The 21,359-nt window shown below is 52.1% G+C and overlaps 1 protein-coding gene across 4 annotated transcripts in view; it reads right to left on the reverse strand.

Annotated features, from left to right (window-relative positions):
• Positions 1-21,359, reverse strand: part of NR6A1 (nuclear receptor subfamily 6 group A member 1) — a 98,309-nt gene that overhangs the window by 20,525 nt on the left and 56,425 nt on the right. For 3 of the 4 annotated variants that reach the window (XM_075772873.1, XM_075772871.1, XM_075772870.1), the window contains one exon: positions 3,926-4,156. In XM_075772873.1, the coding sequence (XP_075628988.1) occupies positions 3,926-4,156 (231 nt within the window). Of the gene's footprint in view, positions 1-3,925; positions 4,157-12,975; positions 13,127-21,359 lie in introns of those variants that run through there. The other variant, XM_075772874.1, reaches the window with a different exon arrangement.

Here is a 21,359-nt window from a genome sequence, read left to right on the forward strand (position 1 = left end):
CCCATCTGCCTCGGTGCTGCACTTGCAACTCAGGGATTACACACACGGGCTCACCCAAGGCGCGTGCAGCCAGGCAGAGCTACGCACACGCTGGGACATAAACTGCATTTTCCTGACTCGTAACCACCGAGTCAAGCAATGCAAATCGCTACACAAAACTGTCCTGGCGATTTACAACCCCGCCAGTCCATGATCAGCAGCACAGCGATCCCTGCGGCACCTTACAACACGCAACGGGATAAGCAATACAGTTTTAATCCTTCTAACGCAAACTCAATCACCTCAATAGAACAGCAAGTATTTTTATTCAAAATGCCAGACAGAATTCATTTAAGCACAGTGGAGAAGCCACAAACATAGGATATAAAACCATCATGGTTATCTTTTCCATCACGCAAATCTTTTAAGATATAGCAAGACAACAAACTCACTTTAACAAACAAGGCCGTTAATTTTCTATGAAAGCTCTTTCCAAAAAACATTAGTTTCTCATTAAATAAATGTGACTGACGTAAAACTAAGCCGTCATGGTTAGCTCTCCGTTATTCCCTCTAGGTTTTTTTAACTTAACGGAACTACAGTAACAGTTTTCCAATTTTGGGGGAATTTCTTTAGTTTTCCAAGACATTTTCTTGCTAACTGTGATTGAGAAAGCTTCTCAGCTAATTCCATTACGAGCCATTGACATAAATTGTCTTGGTCTTTTGATTTTAAGGCGTAATTATAGCAGATATTAGCTTACATCTTCCTTTTCTATGTCCACATCACCTTCCAGAACGCCTTGGAAAACCTGCCTCTGCGGAGTTTACAGTTCTTCTTGACTAACCAGGGAGACAATGTTGGTGCCCAGGCTGGGGGCATTCTCCGGTGGCCTTCTGCCTTGCCCCCAGGCAGCTGCACCTCCCTCCTCCCTCTCCAGCGGAGCTGCCCTCCCTGCGGAACGGGTTTATGAGCTGCCCTTCAAACCGCACAGCCAGCCCCTGCCGAGGGTAACGCCTGGACTCAGAGGCACCCCTAAAACCTTCAACCCCTGTGTGCTACCCTCAGTTTGTAGTTTGGCTGTGCAGGTCCCAGGGACAGTGGGTGTCATTTAAACCAGAGCTCTAACCGAGGCATTAGCCAAGCTGATGCGTATTATCTTTAAGACTGCTGACGTTTTTCAGCAACCGGAGGTTAAACGAATCCCATTACTCTTGAGGCCGTTACCGTTGCTCCTGCAGTTCTCTGCTGGTCAGTGGGTCGATGCTCTCCAGGCTGCCTTGCCGGATCCCACAGGCACAGCATCCGGCAACAAGAGTTACAGGATACAAAGTGAATTTGTTTATTTTTGTAAATTCTTACAACCATTCTACCTGAAATGGAAGAACCCTGCACACACCTGGGAGGTGCTCGGCAATACCGCGTATCTGCTGCGATACTTGACTTTGCTACGAGCACAGACAAACACACGTCCTGCTGCGAAGCTCAGCCTTCGCGGACCAGCGCTATTCCCTGCCGCTTGCAGCTCGGATTTTGAACTACCTCATCTCAGATCACGGTACATTCAATTGGGATTTTCAGAAGTCTTGCTAGTTGCATAACCTAGCCAAGATCTGCAACAAAATGTAGTAAAGTTTTTGCTGGTGGTCCATCAAAAAAGGCTTCAAGAGAAGCCTTGATCGGTTCCAAACACACACCCTCTCCAGAAAAGCTTCCTGCTATATGGCTGCATGATAAAGTCTCCTCAAAGACTTTCCTTCAAGTATTAAGCTCTATGCCCTATCTGAATTCAAAAATAATTATATTTAGACCTAGTTACGAAGTAACTTTGCAACTCAATTATGCAATAATTTGGGCGCCGCAGCACGAAAATACTGAAGAAAACGCTCCTTAACCTAATACCTGTCAGGGAAAAAAGAAAAATAAACGAAAAAGAACAAGACGGTAACAACTGGGCCCCGTACCTGTTAAGCAGCGGTTTTAAGGTGGGCACGCCGGTACCTCTCAAAGCAGAGCAGGTAACAGCGTGCCGCGGGAGGGATTACGGTAGGAGCCTGCCGGGACACGACGTCCTCCCGAACCCCCTCCTCCTTCCGCACAAGCTGCATTTTGTGTTTTGGGGGTTTGTTTGACTTTTAATGCAGCTGAACCCCCCCGGCACCCGCACCAGCCACTGCTTGAAGCGCTGCCGGACCCGCTGCAGGCGGCTGTGAGCAGCGGAACCACCGGCCGCTGCCTGCGGAACCACCGGCCGCTGCCTGCGGGCTTCCTCCGCGGAGACGGGCTGCAGGCGAAATGCATGCGGTGCTTCGGGGAAGGGGGAAGAAAAGGCGGGCAGCGTGCGGGCAGCGTGCGGGCAGCGGGCCGGCAGCGGGCCGGCAGCGGGCCGGCAGCGGGCCGGCAGCGGGCCGGCAGGTGGCGCTCCGCCCCCGCGGGTGAGTCGCGCCGGCCGCCACCGGAGCGCGTGCTGCCGGCACCGGCACCGCCAGCGCGGCCAGGGTCCACCGGCAGGCAGGGGCAGGCAGGGGCAGGCAGGGGCAGGCAACCAGCGAGAGATGGGGCGTCGAGAGAAGCAGGCAGGGCCGGGCAGGGCCGGGCAGGGGGTCCGGACACCTCCGAGGGGCTGGCTGCTGCCCTGGGCTCAGCCGAGCGCTCAGAGCGCGCTTAGAAAACGTCAGCTAACGTACCCCGATTTCTACACAATCCTGGCGACGAGCGCTGAGTGGGTCACGCTGCAGGGAGTTAAAATAAACGAACCCAGGCAGCGCTTCTGGTCACCCAGAACCACGCTCTTCAGGTAGGAGATTACCGGGAACCGGCCTGCCTTCCCCATCAAATAAAACTCCCAAAGATAATTTGTAATCAAAGCAGTCAGGAGATAAGCTTTCCATCTCAGCCCTGAGATACATTTGCTAAGACAGATCCTGGTGGATTTGCAGTAAATTTATGGAAGTTTTAGTGCCTTTGACAGGCGGCTTTCATATGAACGATGACACTAAAGGCATCAACAGCCGCATTTAAAAACCATGAGACAACACTTCTGTTTGGCGGCCAGGAAGGGGTCACCTCGCCGTCCCACCTGCACATCCAGGAGGGAGCACAAGCAGCCCCAGTGCTACAGCACCGGCTTCTGCTCAGACTCCCGCCCATTGCCATTAAACCAAGAAACCTCCACTTTCAATGGGCAACAACATTTCCAGAGACTAGAAAGTCAAAAGATTGGAATAAAGGGTAGAGGCATGACACGGAAATAAATTCCAGTCTATTTTTTATTATTAATTTCTGAGCTATTTAAGATTTTCCATCCCGACAACGATACCGCAGCATTTTGTCACTTCCACACGCATGGGGAGGCGGTTGTCCCTAACCCAGCACAGCTTTTTCTCCAGATCACACTTGTCTCCTCAGTGACCTGGTACCTGGGAAAACCACCTTCAGCATCAACCAGAGACCAGCGGGAAGTTAAAGACCCTCACGCCTTATCCCTGGGCAGCCACTGCAGGTCTAAGCTCCCACAACAGTGAGCAGGTAAAGTCCGACTCAGATCTCTTGGGACTTTAAAAGCTGATTTAAATGCATTCGGTTTTGCCATGTTGTACACTGAAGCGTAGCAATAGTGACCACCTCGCTCCGGATAAGTGCAAGGACAGATCCGCCAGGAAGGACAGTAACAAAGTGTTACCTTCCCTGGAAAAATGGATCACAACGATCAGTTCTCCAAATATTTATACGTGCTTTAAATTCATACAGATTTTTCCTCCAATAATGAAGTAGTTCAGGAAGAAATTTTTATCCATGCATAATTCTGCTGAAGTTTCACTTTTCCTTGTCAAGAATTTGAGAGGCAGAATTACAATACAAAACGGCAGCTGAGGCAGGGTAGCGTGCGTTGCTAACACTGGCCCCAATCTCTACCTCCACCGGTAAAAAACCCAATTTCCTTTACCTTTTCGGTTCATCCCCATCTGGAGGCATTTGAGCAGCCGGCAGTACTGGCATCTGTTGCGCTGTTTGCGTGACATGACGCAGTTCTTGTCTCGACTGCATCTGTAAACCCGCTTGTTGCAGATGCTCCTTTTGAAGAACCCCTTGCAGCCCTCGCAGGAGATGATCCCATAGTGCAGCCCCGTAGCTCTGTCCCCGCAGATCAGGCAGGTTCGCTGATCCACCCGCTCATCTGCAAGAGAAGAGGAAAGGCTTTGCGGTCAACAGAACGGCTTCACCGAGCGATCAGAAACTCTCCTAAGGGAGAAAGACTCGGCACCCCGTGGCTTCTGCAAAGCAGACACCCACAAACACCCACAAACACCCACAAACACCGCTCCCAGCAGCCCGGCACAGCCCGGCCAGAGCTGCCGCCGGCGCGAGGCTCCTCACCGCCTTCACCGGGTGAGCAGAGCAAGGCGTGCAGAGGGGGTTACCCCCCGCCCTGGAGCTTCACAGGCCTGCCACAAATCCAGTTCCACAACCGCCAGTAAAGTCATTTCAATTCAACATATTCATAGGGATCAAGTCCAGAAATTCTCAACAGCGGCAAGGAGAATGGAGAAAAGTAAAACTCAATTTTGCTTAAAAACCAGCCTCTTAGAAATACCCTTAGTCACACGATTTATCAGAAATGGAAGTAGTTTGGGGAACGAAGAGCCATTTAGATCGTGAGGAGCACACGTTACAGCTGTAAGAAGCCATGTCGCTGAGTGCCTGCCTCTGACACGAAACAGGGTCTCCTCCCTCCGCGGGCAGGAGGTTGAACCCCGTCACCTGGGGACCAAACGAGCCCCGAGCCCCTTCCCTGGCACCACCTTGCGTGTTCCCTTCACGAAGAACAGAGACGAGAGCAAAAAAACGGATGATGTTCTCTCACCAGCATGGCACAAGCATACTGCACTGCCTCACGAGTTTATTTCATCCCATTTTCAGGTGTACTCGGTGCCTGGGGGTGCCAGCACCCGCTGTGGGCACAAGCAGAAAAAGCCCTTGAGTTTCTGTGACGTCAGGTTTGACGAAGAGGCAGCCGGCTGTCAGGCTCATGCAGATCCATCGCACAGTGCTGGAGAGCAGCAGCGCACGGCTGCAAGGGGAGGAGGCTCCATCTCTCCTTTCCCAGGGCCTGGACAGGGCCTTGGAGCAGGGACGTGAGCGCAGCTCTCCCCGGCAGCCTCCACCGGACTTCATGCCGTTGTTGGCAGAGAGGAGCAGGAACCTTGAGGGGAAAAAGGGTGTAAAGTGCCCTACCTCAACTGCACGGACCAGGGCGTGCAGACACAGAAGTCGTGCCTGGCAGACACCAACGAATGCAAAATACTGTCACACCCTGCGTGTTCCCGGGGGCGAGCAGAGGGACCCGTTCACCTCCTCGCTTCCTCCGGCGGCTCCCCAGCAAACGCCTCGTGGCACGAGTCACCGCCCAGCACCCAAGTGAACGTGATGACAGAAATGACCATATGGTTAAGCCACAACGACGTGATTTTACCGTTCCTTTTCCAAATCTTTGGAAAGCCTTCGCATGGCTAAAAATGTAAATTGCAGGACTCCCAGCAACAGGAGCTGTCACTTTAAATTCAGTCTTAAGACTCTAGCATCGCCTTCGAGAGAGAGCAGGCACGATGCACAGCTCAGTGAGAACCTGCGAGCAGGCAGTGATCTCCATAGTCAAAGAGAAAGGAAAAGTCAATGAGGGCTGCAGAGACCCAGGTAGTTAACCGATGGATCCTCGTTACCTTCCATCTGCACTGGGAGGCCTAAACCTTGCTTCACAGTAGAAGTCAGCTACACTCCAAATAATGCCAGCAACTCGCACCAGAAGCTTTTCCTGCAGCAGATGTTTAGCACAGCCAAACAGCTTAACCCCTCACGCACCAGGCCAATCCGCCTTCCCCCACTCGGTGCTTTAACCCATTACTGTCCCACTAGTTGCAAACAGAGCTGCACTTCGAAGACGGGCACTACTCAAGTATGCTCAGGCGAACACACAAATCTGCAGTGTACTTCGTGGGGTTGCTTACCCAAATGTCAAATAATCATTACCCGGATGACTAGATCACCCTGGCTGAGTGAGGCAGAGGCACCGAAGAACAGAAAGAGCATCGCTTTGGTTTTGGGACTCGAGGAACTACACTTCTGTCTTGCACTCAGTCGCGCCTCTCCTATGGATGCTGGTTAAACCAGATTATTTTCGATATTTCTTGGCTTGAACACAGACTGTGCAATCTCCAACGGGCAGAGATACCCACAGCTTAAAGCAGGACCTGGGAGGTGACAACAGCTCTCTGCAGCTCCCTGGGGATGGATGTTGCACATAGTTCTCCACATGAGCCTTGGGTACCCAGAGTTTACCTTCAGCGTCTCAGTCCTTTCCCTCTGGAGTTTGTGTGATACGTATATTTAATCACGTTTAGTTAAAAGCAAGCTGCTTAGGAGACACAAGAAGCGCATATGCTTTCCAGGACCTGCCCTGAGGACACAGGCTGCGCCACGTAGGAAGTTACAACTCTATGGCCCAACTGTTCAAAACGCGGAGCGGAAACTTCCCTGTGCAGGAGCTCATACGATAGCTACAACCAAATTAACGGGGAAATCAGGAGTACGTGCCAGTGCCCGGGGGACACACCACAAAGCAGTCACGGCTGTCCCTTGGGAAGGGGCACAGCCCAGACCACGCAGCCTTTTGGACCTCACTGGCGGAGCCAGGGAGAGCAGCTGGAGCTGCCGACACGGCCGCGAGCCGCACGGCGAAGGCACTCGAGCACCAGCGCTCCTTTAGCTACGTCCGCTGACGGGAGCAGGAGGGAGCGACCCGCACAGCATCCTTACACCTCAGCAGGGACAAAGGCTCCTTCCAGACAGCACCCGAGCGGCCGCAGCGGTGACTCGTCCAGGTGAAGATGGCATTAGAGCGATGCCGCAGCGTGGGCGGCAGAGGGTCATACGGCGTGGGAGATGAGGGGTCTCGATGGGTAAAGGAAAGTGGCTGAGAAAATGAATACCGGGAGGTGGGGAGAGGGCAGTAAGAGAAGGGAGACAGGCCAGGTCAGGAAAACCAGGAGACAGTATAAGGGACAGAAAGAATAAAAAAAACCCTGAAGAGCAAGAAGGAAGAAAAGAAGAGCACAAACTCGAAACAGAGAAACCATCTGACACGATTACTCTAAAAAAGAGCACAGCCAGAGCAGGACAGGAGGAAGAGGCCGGGCACAGCGCTGGGAGCAGGCAGGGGCTGGACCGCTGCCTTAGGCAGGAGATGGAGCGGGGCACGGCCGCTGCCTGCGCCCACCGTCCCAGGCAGGGAGCTGACCAGGAGAAAGCTCAGGCTGGGCACACACACAACTACACAGATCCGCACGGCGCCTGGCGTGCTACCCACACCCCGTTGCTCCCATTTTGTATCACTCCGTGAAATGATGCAGACCTTGAAAAACCCCAACCTTGTGAAGATGAGCTGGTTCAAACCCACGTCAGCACGACAACACTGAGCCTGGGTTTCCTCACTTAGATTTGACCAGGGAGTTTTCCGAGACAAAGGTGGCTTTATCTACAGGATTTTTGGAGCGGCAGGAGGTAGAAGTCACAGTGAAGTCCTCTCCAATCTTGATAAAGCCTAAGCAACCTGACAAACCAGTGTGTAGCTTCTTACTACTGGTGAACACGTGAACACAATAGAAATAAATGAGCCAAACGCATTAGGCTCAGAAATGAAACCAGTTTTCAGTTACACAAGCCAAGTAAAAATCTAAACCAGCTGCTCTTATTCATGAGCAGCTTTCTCCACAGTTTAAACCCAGTAGAAACCATAACCAATCTGTATTAATCTTTAAAAGGTTTGTTAATGCACAGCATGCCAATTTGCACTTCTCTGCAAATTTCACTGCAATTGTTATAAAATCTTAAAATAAAGGGATGAATGAAGGAAACGCAAACTTTAACTAAAGAAACTTTCAGGGTGTCATCATCACACTAAACCGTTCCCAGTTTTACAGGACAGACGACCTCAGGTATGTGCTTAACGCAGACCCAGAGGAATGCTGGTACAGATCAGGACTGGGGCTATCTGAGCATCTCGCTGAAGGGAGGCAGCTAAACATGACTTTGTAGTCACCAATTGCATAATCTCTACCTTCAGCTATCTGATAAACGCTGGGAGGGGGCCGGGGGATTAGCCAGGACAGAAGAATCCTCTATCTGCAGGGTTTAGCTCAGCCTCAGCTTAACTCCCGGCCCTCCCCCTGCTCCCACCAGCAGTGCCATAAATCGCGGGCGCCGGGGGATCCCGGGGTCAGCAACAACGGCCGCGCTCGCCGCCGGGCACGCCGTGCCACGGCTGGGCAGGCTCAGGCGGAATTAGGGAGCCGTGAAACTACCGGCTTACACACATGGCAAAAGGCAGAGGAGAAGGCTGAGGATTGCTGCAGCACCGCAGCGTCCCGTGGCGGATCACGGGGCTCCCTCCTCGCCCCGAGCACGCTGACGGCTGGGGATGTAAATGAGGGCTCATTTCCAGGAGCAGATTTTTTGTTGTGGGAAGAATAGGGCCGTCGCTTGGCAAACATGGGAAGCCTGGATGATTAAAGCCAGGAGGAATCAGGATCCTTTCCTCGCCGTCCCCATCTCCCTGCTAGCAGGGCGACGGCGAGGTGGTGTGAATGGCCCCGTCGCCACAATAACTGCACATGCCTCCCTGCAGAAACTGTTAATTGGGTGGGTTTCCAGATTAAAATTCACCGTAGAACAGCAGCACACACCGTGAACAAAGACACAGACCTCCAGGGACTAGAGAGAGAGGTGCCCATATACCCCGTAAACTGCCACTCAAACAAACTGGTGGATAAAAAAATAACTGCCTACAGAAAGTCTTACGGTTCTAGAGGTTTAGAAAATCCTGTAGGAACCGTGACCAGGCCCGAGACGCTCCCCCTGCGGCCCGGGGTTTGCGGGCTCCTGACCTTTGCTATTTTTCACCCTGTTTAATGCAAGCGCCTTGTGTAGGCGAATGCTGGGACAGCCGGGGCAGAACCGCAGCCAACTTTACAGAAACGGTAAAGCACGGGCAAATTTAAACCAGTTTTACGGCAGGGGTGCTCTGAACTCCCTTAACCTTGAAATTTCACTAGAATATCAAAATAAATAGTAAGTTTAATAATTTCAAAGCAAGTAAGCCCTCTCTCCCTCCTCCCGGGCTCCGTTACCTCTTGTCTCACCGATTCCTCTGGTTTTGAAGCCATACAAGACAATGTAGATTAGGAAACAAAGCAATTGATAAGTTTTTTTTCCAAATACCTTGCACATGTTTTATTTCAGAGAGAGGGCTGAGGAAGCTTCCCCCCCCCCCCCCCATTTTCCTGATGGGTCTTACATTTAACGAACTCATACACGGGATATTCTGGCTTTGTTCTCACAACCCATTGTGGCAGGGGACACTAAATCAAACAGTTGCTGCTACGACAAAAGCACTCACAAAAATCTCAACCTCATCTTGAACCCTGAAGATTTTTATGGCTACTCCCTCGCTAACCCCTCCCCGAAGCCACATTAAAGGATGTATTGTTTTCAGAGGTCATGGTAGGTTTCATACCACATTTTAATACAATGTAAATTCTTCAAGAATATGATGATGTTACACAGGAGTCACAGAAGACGGTGTGAGAAAGAAATCTGTACTTGTGTATGTTTTATCAGGCAAACAGTAGAAGCAATACACTGATTTTTTGAAAGATTTACTTTTCCCCTCAGCAAAATGAGTAGTCTTCATAATTTCAAAGAGAAAATTCCTATGAATTTCCAAAAGGAAATACCTTTGAACCTGCCGAAGCACACGGCAAAGACACGTACAGAAAACACTAAAGCGCATGAACGAGCATATAAAATACACAGCAAATAAATTAAAGTACCGGGACACACGTCCAGCCCTCAGCGAGCCTCCACCACGGCTCCCACCTGTACCAGCCCTGCGGACAAAAGCCCCGGGCAGACCTCGGGGAAGCACCCCGGGTGCTCCGAGAGCGGGGGGGCACAGCACGGCCACGTTCCTGGAGGGGTCCAGACGCTGCCCTCCCCTCGGCAGGTCCCCTTGGCTGCGAGAAGGATCGCGCCCACCCCTGCAGATGCAGTTCAAAACCATGCAGCAACTACAGGTCCCTGCGAGAGATTTACCTTGGAAATAAGATGGCGCGTTGGTGCGGCCAGCTTGCGTGACTTGTAATACAGTGCTTTATAACGGAGCAGAAACAAAGACTTTATTTCCTACAGCGAGGCCAAAAGCGAAGGCACAAACCCTCACCCGCGGTGCAGACGGTGCTGGGATTTGGTCCTGCTGGAAGGCGAGAGGGAGGACGCAGAAAGCTGCAGTTTGCAAAACTTCCCATTTATAGAACAAAACGTGATTTACAGATAAGAAAATCTTTCATAGCTGAAATAAGATTACAGATGAGACTCAGCACTGCAATTAATTAATATATTTAACATCTTTTCAACTGCGTATCATTTATTTGCTTCGTGATTAACTTGCCCTATCACACACCCCCCTGCAGTACCCTTTAGCTGGGTTTAAATCTCAAGCTGCTAAATACCAGCTGTTTGGGGAGGGGGGGCGGGAGGGGGATCTCACACATGTGTTACTGAAATCCTGGCAAAATCCCGCTTGCCTCTCACCTCTGATGATGCCTCAAACACAAACAAATGTGTTAGGGTTTCTTTCTCCCCTTATCTTTCCTAATGATTTTTTTCCATAGTCAATTTTTAGTTTCAAGAAAAACACCTTGTTAAATTCAGTACGGAGAACTGGGGTGATCCCCCCCTCACTGCAGAACGCTGCATTGTCCAAGGAAGCCCACCCCCAAAACCAGGCGCATTTGCTTAAGGGGCTTTTCTTTAACTTATAATCGATGAACACAGGGATTAAATTTTCTGTTCAGTGGCCCCTCCCTGGGACAGCAGCGACCTTTGCGGCCAAGCCCATCGCCGGGCGCACAATGGGCCGGCGCATCCCGCTCCCCACCGACCCCGCAGATGGGGGTCCCAGCCCCCATGCTGGATGCGGGCGAAGGCACCAGCTCCTGCCTGGCCAGGCCAGGCTCAAAGAGCAGATTGTGCTGCCCTGGATCAGGCCGGCCACAGTGAGAGCCTCAATAGAATTAACCCTCTGTGAACTAAAACAAAAACATTTGTGTGCCCAGCTGGGATAAAGGTTAATTTAAATGGACAAGCCTCCTCAAGTCCTTAAAAAAAAAAAAAAAAGAGGAAGAAAGAAAGAGGCTGCTGCAATCTTATTCTCTGTACTGTAAAAAGATGTTCTACTTACAGAGACACAGAGAGCACAGTCACATTTTAAAAAGCACCGAGTATTGAAAAGAGAAGAGGAGAAATGCTGTGACAGAGAAATGGCCAGCACATCTCAGCTTTGCTCTCCTTTTACAGTAATTAAATCCAAAGCTCACGGTCTTATTCCACACCGATTATGTTTCTGCCAAAGAAGAGTTCAGTCAAAAGAAAACCCTCATAAAAACCCAGAAATTATCGGTTTCTCTTTCTCGTGTAGGTATAAATCAGAGCGTGCAGCTGATGAAACCCATCACCCTTCCCTCCGCGGGCTGGGACCGATCACCATTTGCATATCAAAAACTCATCTGCGAAATGCAACTTCTCCCGGGCAGGCTGGGAGCCCCTCTTCCCCCGGCGCTGCCTCTCCTCCTCACCCCAACACCCAGCCCTGCGCCCCAGCACACCCACGGCCCCCAGGACCCTGCCGAGCACGGGCAGGAGCCGGCCAAGGGACGAGGGACGTTGCGAGACCATCGCCCACTCCATTGTGCGGCACAGGGAGGACGGGCGACAGGGCCTGATCCTTCACTCCAGCCAGTTGTTGCACAAAGAGTTTGGAACAAAAGCCCACTGCACCAAAATGTGTCCCCGATAGCGACGGCAGTTCGCAGCTGCTGTCGCCGGCACACGGGTCTGCGCGGTGCTACCCACGGTCACGCAGTTTGCAGATCCACTCCGAGTTTAACCGGCGCTTGCCACAGTGATCCACTTTCTCTAATCCAACTTCAGAAAAATAAAGCTTTTTTCATGGTCCCCTGCCCTTGCTCCAGCGTGGCCATACACTCCGAATTAAAATCTGGTTTAGACTCTATTTTTAAAAATTGATACATTGCAAAGCGCTAAAATACATTGATACATTGCCTGCCTAAAAATAATTCTCTCGGACCTATTTAAGTTGTCTAGATGTGCAACAACTAAGAATGATGCAGAATTAAGAGAAATCTAAGATTAAAACAACAACAACAACAAAACCCTGCCTACAAGGAGGCAGGGCCTAGGCACAACTAAAAATAATGACTTTTCAAAATGTGCGTTACCCAAACATGCAATGTACTTTCCTTCAATATTTCATCCCTATTCTGAAGAAGAGTTTTGCCACTGTCTTCAATCATAGGAAAGAAAAAAAAAAAAAAAAGCTGTAAAATATCTGTAAACTAGTATTAGTCCCAGGAGGGATGGAGCTACGTTATCAAGTGCCTACATGACCCCGATACTATCAATAATTAACAATGCTAAAAAAAGCTCTTCCAGATGGTCAAAGGGATTAAGAAGTTTAAAATCTAAACAAATTAAGCCACAAAACAAACTAATACCCCCCCCCCTTTTTTTTTTTTTAAATTGCCCAGCCGGTCCGCAGCTGAAGGCTGCGATGCACGGCCGGCACACCGCAGCGGGGCCGCCTGAAGGAAAAAAGCGGAAAAAAATTCCAAACAAACAAAAAAAAAAGCAAAGAAAAAGCCAAAGCCTTCACGGCTGTGCGAGCCCCCCAGCCCCGGTGCAGGTCCCGCACCCCGGGGACCCCCGCACGGCCAGCGCCGCTCTCCCCGCCGCCCCGGGCGCAGGGAAGGGGCAGCCCCGGAGGGGGGGGGCCGGAACGGGCGGAGGCGGCGTCCCCGGGGCCGCGCACCCTCCCGGCGGCCGCCACCGCCCGAACAAAGGCCCGGTGCCCGCGGCCCCGCTCACCTTCCATGCAGGTCGAGTCCCGCTTCATCCCCCCGGCGCCGCGCTCCTAGGGCCGCCTCATGGCGGCGGCGCGGCGGGGAGCGGGGCCAGCGGCGCGGGCGGGCGGGCAGCCCGGCTCGGCCATCGCCGCCGACCGCGGGCCGGCCCTATGCTAACGAGCCGTGATGTCAGCGCCGCCTCCGCCGGGCCGCGGGGAGCCGCGGGGCCGCCCCGCACCGCCCCGCACCGCCCCGGCCCCGCCGGGCCCCGCCGGGGGGGCGGGGGGCACCGGGAAGGGGCCGCCTCGGACGGGGTCCCCGCCAAACGCCGGTCCCCGGCGGGCGGCAGGGCGCAGCGGGCACCGGGCACGGAGCGCGGCCGCAACTTGGCGTAGTTTTTCCACTGGCTTCCGAGCACGGTCAAGAGAACCGGCTGCTGAGGTGTTAATTAACACACAGGAACGTCTAGGGTGGAAATGATCTCTGTAAACTGATAGCAACTATTGGCCAAAACCTCAGGGTTGGTTTTCATCATCACCGAAACGCAAGCTCGGGATGGGTCCCGCTTCACAACTGAGCAAACGCAGGCGGCACCAGGCAACAGGCAGAGCTGCCTGCACTGCACGTGCCAGTGTGGGCAAGGGAAGGCACCACGCTGCCCATGAGCAAGCGCGTTCCACGCTGCCCACAGCAAGGGAAGGCACCACGCTGCCCACAAGCAAGCGCGTTCCACGCCCACGCGCAGCAGAGCGCTCCCATCGCGCAGCCGACAGCCGCAGCCCACTCTGAACGTGGACTGGGACACCCAGTTCCCGCAGGACTGGGAACTCGGCGCTGCCATGGTGGGCACTGCGGGGCAGGGAACCAGAGCCCTCCTCGCGGGGGTCTGCGCGAGCCAGCCCACGGCTAGACGCTCACTTCAGCTTCCTCAGTGGAGGAACGCATGCGCTTTGTCTGTGACAATACGGAGATTTCCAAAGGGTGAATGGTCAACACGGCACGAGCTCACACTCTGTTTCATCGTCTCCATTTACAGAAACGCGGTAGTTGCCAGACAAGCGGAAGCACGACCACTTCCAGCATCCCCCTCGGCCATGCCCCACACCAGCACTCTGGAGGAAAGCCGAAGAAACTGGAAACTGCTGCATAACTCATTTTCTGTCCTCTGAGGCTGCTTAGCACAGGCTGGGTTTAGAAAAGTGCTTTCAGCATCAGTTTGTATTTTTGTCATCAGCCTCACAAAGCTGACTTGAACATGGAAACCAAACCTGGCTCGAGAAAAGAACTGCACCTGCCGAGTCGTGCTGGGAAATGGGGGTTTCTGCCTTCTGCCTGCAGGTACGTTCTGCCGTCAGCTTTGGAAGTGCCACAGTTGCATTTTAAAATTGGGATGGAGTGGGGAAAAACAAACCACTGCCTGAAAACCAGCAACGGATCAGGAAATAAAAGTAGGTGTGCCATCAGCAGGGTCAAGGGCTCTCATCCCCATGAGAGCATGAACCACGGGAGGAGGGGTATGGTCGATGCTGCCGGGGACGAGGGAGCCATGCTGCTTAGTTCTGGTCACTTGAACAAGCGGTGGCCGAAGGACAGCGGTGTGTGCCGAGGAACGATGAACAGGGTACGGCTGGTGCACAGGCAGCTGGTGACGGACAAGTGCAAAGGTCGGTCAAATGATCAGAACTTAACAGTACGATCTACGCCGGCTGGGCAGTGAGCGAGCATTCACTTTCCCAATGGAAGTAGTTTCAGCAGCACTACTACTGCTAGAATGGAGTTACAATCACACGGGCCATAGCTCCAAGAACATCAGTACAGTAATGAAAAACACGACATGAGACACTGGGTGTTCTGCTTTTCCCAATTTCTCTCTCACCTAAGAAAAAAATCCATGCTGCTCATCTTCCTCGAGACAGATCGTCTCTGCCTTTAAACCTGGCAGCTCTGCAAACTTTCATAACAATAAATCCGATTTAGCCGCCCACCTCTACATAGGTACTACCATGGCAGCACCAGTAATGGTGAGCTCTTTGTCAGATACAGCCGCTTGTTTCTCTGCAGCTGTGAACGTATTTAGGACACTCTTCTGCTCCTTCATCCTCCTCCTGGGATCAACTCAGCCTTGGACATGTTCGCATGTCCTTAGTGCGGCAATCACGGCATGCCCGCTAACCTGTCCCGGTTGTCAGCTGCATGTGACCATGCCCACACCAATGCTCCCCACCACCAAGGCAGGGAAGGGAATGGCCCAAAACGTTTCTGCCAATGCCCCATTCAACCTGTGCTCCAGATGTCGACGCTGACTCCGTTCAAAAGCCCTGGTCTGCTTCTGTTCCTCAGCCTGAGGACCGCAGGGCTCAACCATGCTCTGAGAAATGGCTGACTTAAAATAAACAAGGCGCAGAGGCAACAAAAGAGGTCATATTTCACTCAATCCCAAGCCTGAAATTTTATTGCTTTCTGGCAACATCCAGCAATGCAAATAAGCCCCTGTGCACACAAGGGCAGAGCTCAGTAGCGTCCTCCTGGCAGTCCGAGCACCTTGCTCCAGCTGACCCTGCTCGGACAGAAGGGTCTGACCAGGCGGTCTCAAAGGTCCCTGCCAACCCCAACACTTCTGTGATTCTGCCTAGTCACAATCCCGGTTTTAACCCAGCATTTCTGCAGGAGCAGGTGCATAATGCAGGAGCAAGCTGTCACAAACCTGCCCTGCACTGGGCCAGGTCTCCGGTTTGCTTTTGCTGTGAATCTGTAAAGTTGCTGTCTCGGTCCTTGACGTGCTCTTCGGATTGACCTCTCTTTTGCACTTTGGAGGGTACCAAAGTGGGGCTGTGTGAGGAGCCGTTCCCCTGCCCCGGCAGCGCATGGCCAAGGTAAGCCATCCCCTGGCTGAGCTGTTTACACAGCTGTTTGCAATTGTGCCTGCTCCCAAATCTCCGCATTCTTCATCCCATGCGAGCGCTCCGCTCGCTCCCGGCACCCCTCGGAGAAGTGTGACCAGAATGCAGAGTGCTTATTTTGTAACACCGCGGTGTGATGTGGACACAGCAATCCAAAATAAAGCAACTTAATCTCAGGATAACAGGCCGACACGAAGTTGCTCACACAACTGCTGTTGGGACTCAAAACAGAGATACACAGAAAAAAAAAACCCCTGCTAATTCAGAAACAACTGCAAGTATAGACAAAACCTGGCTGGGAAAAGGATAATTGGCCAAACAACCCAAATCTTCCAAATTACTCAAAACACACATTAAATACATGTCACAGTTTGTCCATAATAAATCCTTAAGGGCAGAAAATAATTGCAGAGATCTGGAGCTGTTCTCTAAAATGAGAGGCCAAACTAGGAATGGGCAAAGGGCAGGAAAAGACACAAGAAAGATTAATTCTGTTGTCTGAACCAAACAGCCTTAAAGCAAGTCTGGTAGAAGGAAAAATAAAGTGGCTGGTTCTTATTTTAGCCTGAATCAGCCAATTCCCACCCCAAACAGAAAAAGCTGGTGCTACGGTAACTCAGAGCTAAAATTTTAGAATAACACCAGTTCATAACAGTAAAGGCCAAACCCGTTGCCAAAAACTGGACAAGAGACACCACTGCCTGCAACAGATTTATTGTGTGGACATTGCGGCCGTAAGGGACAGGCATGGGAAGCAGGAGGAGGACACAGGAAGATCCCCAGGGTGTGCTGAGCATTGGCTCATCCCGCCAGCAACGGGCCCTGCAAGTGAGGACGGGAGAAATACCGAGTTTTGCTGCAGTTTGTCGCCAGTGAACCGTGGTGCCAGGCAAACCAGCCAGGAGACAGCGTGGAGAAAACGACAGGTTATAGATGTGGCAGGAGAAAAGGAAAATATGCATAGGAGTTGTGCAACGCTTCAAAAGGCAACCTGTACAAATCCAGGAGTGCTTTGAGGGGTTTTCCTTAAGAACATTTTTCCTCTTTGCTTTTGGGAGCGCCCTGGCTGCCTGTGGGAAGCGACTGCAGGCAGGAGCCCCTCTCCCCAAGTGCTCCCCGGGCATCCCGTGAGACCACAATTCCAGAGAGGGAATTCTCAAAAGACGTGACTTTTTCAGAAATGTGGAGCCTAACTGGAATCATGAGCCAGCGCTGAAATGTGTCAGGCATGGCCAGACCAGGACAGCGGAGCAGAGGTCTTCCAGGATGCTGTCTGCAGACACCGTCCCTTGCCACAGCCGATCCCTCAAAACTTCCATGAAACACCCAAACTTGGGCAGAGCGGGGGCCGCAGAGCCGCGTGGCCCCAGGGCAGGGGCAGCCCTTCCTCGCTCTCTCGCCACCGTTTCATAATTTTCCGGGCTCCAGGGAGGCTTTGCCCATTTTCATGACAATCAGAGCTTGGTCCCTTTGTGCACGAACAAAGTCCAGGCTGCGGATGACAAAACCGAGCGCGTCTCAGCGCTGAAGGCAACTAAACCAAGAGCTGCCTGCGCACGGCCGAGCCCGCCACGGGCCAAGCTAAAGCACTACGGTGGTTTCGATTTCAGGCACAAATAGCACCGAAGGAATCGGCAGCAAACGGCAAACGATGCCACTGGCAGCATCTCTGTTTTGCAGCACCAACGTCCCTGAGCCCGCACGGTTCGGCAGGGGAGGGAACTGCCCCACACGCGCAGGAGCCTCGGCTGGGGAACGACACCCAGCACCCACAGCCAGAACCAAGCTGGTTTGCAAATGTAGCCGAATACATTTTACAAACTCAGATTAACACATCTCAGCAGCCTCGGTCCTGCGGACGTTACCGCTTCCAGCCACTGCAGCGAGAGAACTGGTTCCAGGTAAACACAGCACATACTTTCCCCCAAAACTCTACTCCCCTCACTCTATGTATACAGATATTTCAGAAAAAAAATTAAACCCATTAAAATAAAATTGTTTACAGAAGCTCTGGAAGGAACTGCACGAAATTGTAATAAACATCCACCCGATTTCTAAGAAGTCTTGTGATAACAGTTTAATAACAGATGCGGGTAATTCCTCTGCTCCCCAGCATTAAATGCATCGGGAACGTGGTGTTAGTAATTCTGGTGAAGGCACTCACTTGGTGTACCTAAAATTAAGCATTTTCCTCCTCCTTCTAGTGCAATAGGTTGTTGTGCAAAATGAATCCGTCTATTGAATTTCCAGTTTTATTTATTTATATTTTTATCTGCTTGGTCACTGAATTTGCCCTCCCAGTCTACTGAACAGCTTGCAAGAAGCGTTTCATTGCATCTTGCTCGATGGGTGACAAACAGCGGAGACCAGCTCTGTATAGAGGGGAAAAGCAGGGGGGAGGTGAAGGGCTCCTTGGAGAGGTCGCCTTCAGAGGAAAAAAGGAAAACAAATGGGATTGTAGGGATGAGAAGTATATGGTTTTACTGCCTTAGTGGGCAAGTACAAGAAAGGAGAATTGCAAAGGGAAAAGCTTTACATTTCTATGAGCAGGCAATCGAGCTCCTTTCTGAACCTCGCAGAAAGCACTTCCCTTCCTACGGGATGACTCCATCCCATTCTGGGAGCGCGTCTCCTGTAACTCCCAGTAACCCGAATCAGTCACGCAGCGTCAGATCATTCTGGAAAATGGGGGGAAGTCCTTGAGCTGGGCCCCCGTGCCCAGCGATAGCCCCGCAGCGCCCCGAGCACCTGCCGCTCGCCTGCGTGGCCGTGGGGGACAGTGAGGCCAGGCCGGGATCCCTTCCTCGCACCCTCCTCGTGTCCTTCTGCCGTCAGTTGTTCCTCCCACGGGGCCAATATTGGGGCACTGAGCGAACACCGGGTGCAGGAGCGGGACTTCGTCCCAGCATATCCCACCCACAGAACTCGCGCGCCCCACCAACACCGGCACAAAAGATCGGAAATCTCTGCATCCAAACCTGACGTGGGTCTGTGCCTGGGCAGAAAATGCAAATGTTTAGCGGGATGGAGGGACAGAGGAGGGACACGTAGGTCAGAAGGCAGAGATTGTCCCCGGATTTGAAGAGGCAGGAAAAGTTTTGTGCATTTAAGTGGTAAACTGAAAAGCCAAAAGATTATTTTAGGCCTGACTTACATAAATTGCAGTTGTACCAACTACACCGTCTGCTGCAGTTGTTGGTATTTTTAATAGCAACAACAACGACACCAAGACCGACAGTTTGTTTTTGTAACTGCTGTTATTATTACAGTTCTGAGCATTATTTCCAAACAGGCAGAAACAATTTCTGGTATCCCCAGAAAAAAACAAACAGTGAGAGTACATTTCCTCAAATTTCAGGTCAGATAGCAAAATGACGAGGAAAAAAACTTCAGAACTAAAGCTGCAGATTCTGTACCTGCATCGAACACGTTGTTACGACCGCAGTCGCTAATTAGCTGGTTTAGATCATTAGGAGTATGGAAAAAATGCTGTTAGTGAACTGGGTGACTGCTCTGGGCCTCCTGGCCCTCGGTGGGACGGGGAGGTGGCACAGCACAGGAACCAGCGCCGAGACCACAATCGGAAGGCGTGCGAGGCGTGCGAGACGCGAAAGCTGTGCCGAGCAGAAAGGCACGGGCATGGCCTGCCGTCAGCAGGGCTGTCTCCGGGCAAAGATAATCGCCTGTATTCCACGGAAAGAGAGAAAACGTCGACAGCTTCTGGTCCTTGGGATCTGCAGCAAGTTTAAAGCAGGCACGGCCCCGAGGCGTTACCCTGCGCTCAAGGGAGCGGGGCCCCAAGCCCGTGTCCGCTCGGCAGAGCACACACACCCCCACACACACCCCCACACCCACACACACACACACCCCCTCCCCGTGCTCCCGTGCCGAGGGGCCCGGCCCGCTCCCCTCCCCGCCAGCCCCCCCCCCCCCCGCAGCGCCGCCGCGTTCCCCCCACCCGCCCGCGGCAGCTCCGCGGCCCGAGGGGGCGGGGGCCGGGGCCGGGGCCGGGGCCGGGGCCGGGGCCGGGGCCGGGCGGACGGGAGAGGGCAGCATCCGACAGAGCGACGGGCCGGGCCGCCGGCAGCGCGGGGACGCAGCTCAGCCCGGAGCGCACCCGCGGCAGGTGCACCGCCCGGACTACGAGATGAGTGCTACATAGATAGAAACTACGGTTTGAAAATCAACTTCCTGTCCTTCGCAGCGGAAACTCGCTAGCTCCGGTCTAAGCTTTGGAGGCGAGAGCCCTCCTGGCCCCCTGCGCTGCCCGCAGACAAGGCTCTGCGGTTCTCCCCCCCTCCTGCACGCTCCATAGACGACCGAAATACAAATGAGTCCCACCAGCCAGCTGGCTGGCCCTTTGATTTCATTTTTACTGCAATTAGCATTTCTGTTATTAGGAATAGCTATTTAAAATATCTCCCCCCCCCCCCCCAATCTTCTTTGAATATTACATTTAACTTGTTGAAGTTTATAATGCTATTTTCTTGTTCTACAAGAAAAGGAAAAGTTGAACAGAAATGTCCTCCCAGAATTTACAAGAAGGAGAATAAAAGTATGGAGGAACTGTCTGGCATACCCTGACAATACCCACAGACTTCCCTTTTGTTCCCAGGTAACTTGCCAAGAATACATCCATTCGGAAAACAGCATATTCCACTGAAAAAAAAGAACATCACCAGAACTCCCAGCTTCTGTTCTTAGCTCTGCCAACACCTCAGCTCAAAGACTGAATGATTTACCACCTTTCACATACCTCACCTTATCCATCTACAAACCACAATTACTTCTTGAGATGATGTCTCAAGTTTAAATGAAATTGCAAAATGTCAAAATCCATGGAAAATATCTTTATTAGAAATGCAAGAACAATTAAGGAAAGAGGAGATGACACCGGGGCAGGAAAAATTCCCATACTCAAAACTTGTGTAAATGCACCTTCCTTTCCAGAGAGACCCGGAGCGGTAAGGAAAGGCAACCGCGGCAGAGGTGGCACAGGGATATACCTGGCGCTGCTTTGCAGGGCTGAGGGGTCAATGCCAAGCCTAGCTGCCGATGAGCAGGATTTTTCAGGGACTCCGAGTCCCCTTTCATTGTCTAGCCGTAAAGTGTTAAGTATCCAGCTCAAAGCTCCATTGGTGGCTCCCTAAGAAAAACGCTTTCATCATTTTAAGTTTCTGCTAGTGCAGATGTTAGGAAAATGTTCCCATAAACTACACGGCTTGTTCTGCCTGCAAAGTTGAACCCTCACGTGTACAGCAGGCAACGCGATTTCAACGTGACCACCACAGAGGAGGACAGTGCGCAGGAAATGAAATCTTTTTATTCTGTCCAGTCCTTTGGAGCAGCATGGAAATCCAGGGCATTTCTGCATTTCTATTCCCCTCCGACTAATATTGCTCCCACTTTTGAACAGGGCAAGAGCGAGGTCCTGAAAAAATAACTGTTACCACCCTGTCTTCCTTCTGCTAAATCTGATCCTAGTCCTTTCCTTTGGATAAATTAA

This window comes from Balearica regulorum, chromosome 20 (assembly GCF_011004875.1).
Source record: "Balearica regulorum gibbericeps isolate bBalReg1 chromosome 20, bBalReg1.pri, whole genome shotgun sequence".
Classification (NCBI taxonomy): domain Eukaryota; kingdom Metazoa; phylum Chordata; class Aves; order Gruiformes; family Gruidae; genus Balearica; species Balearica regulorum.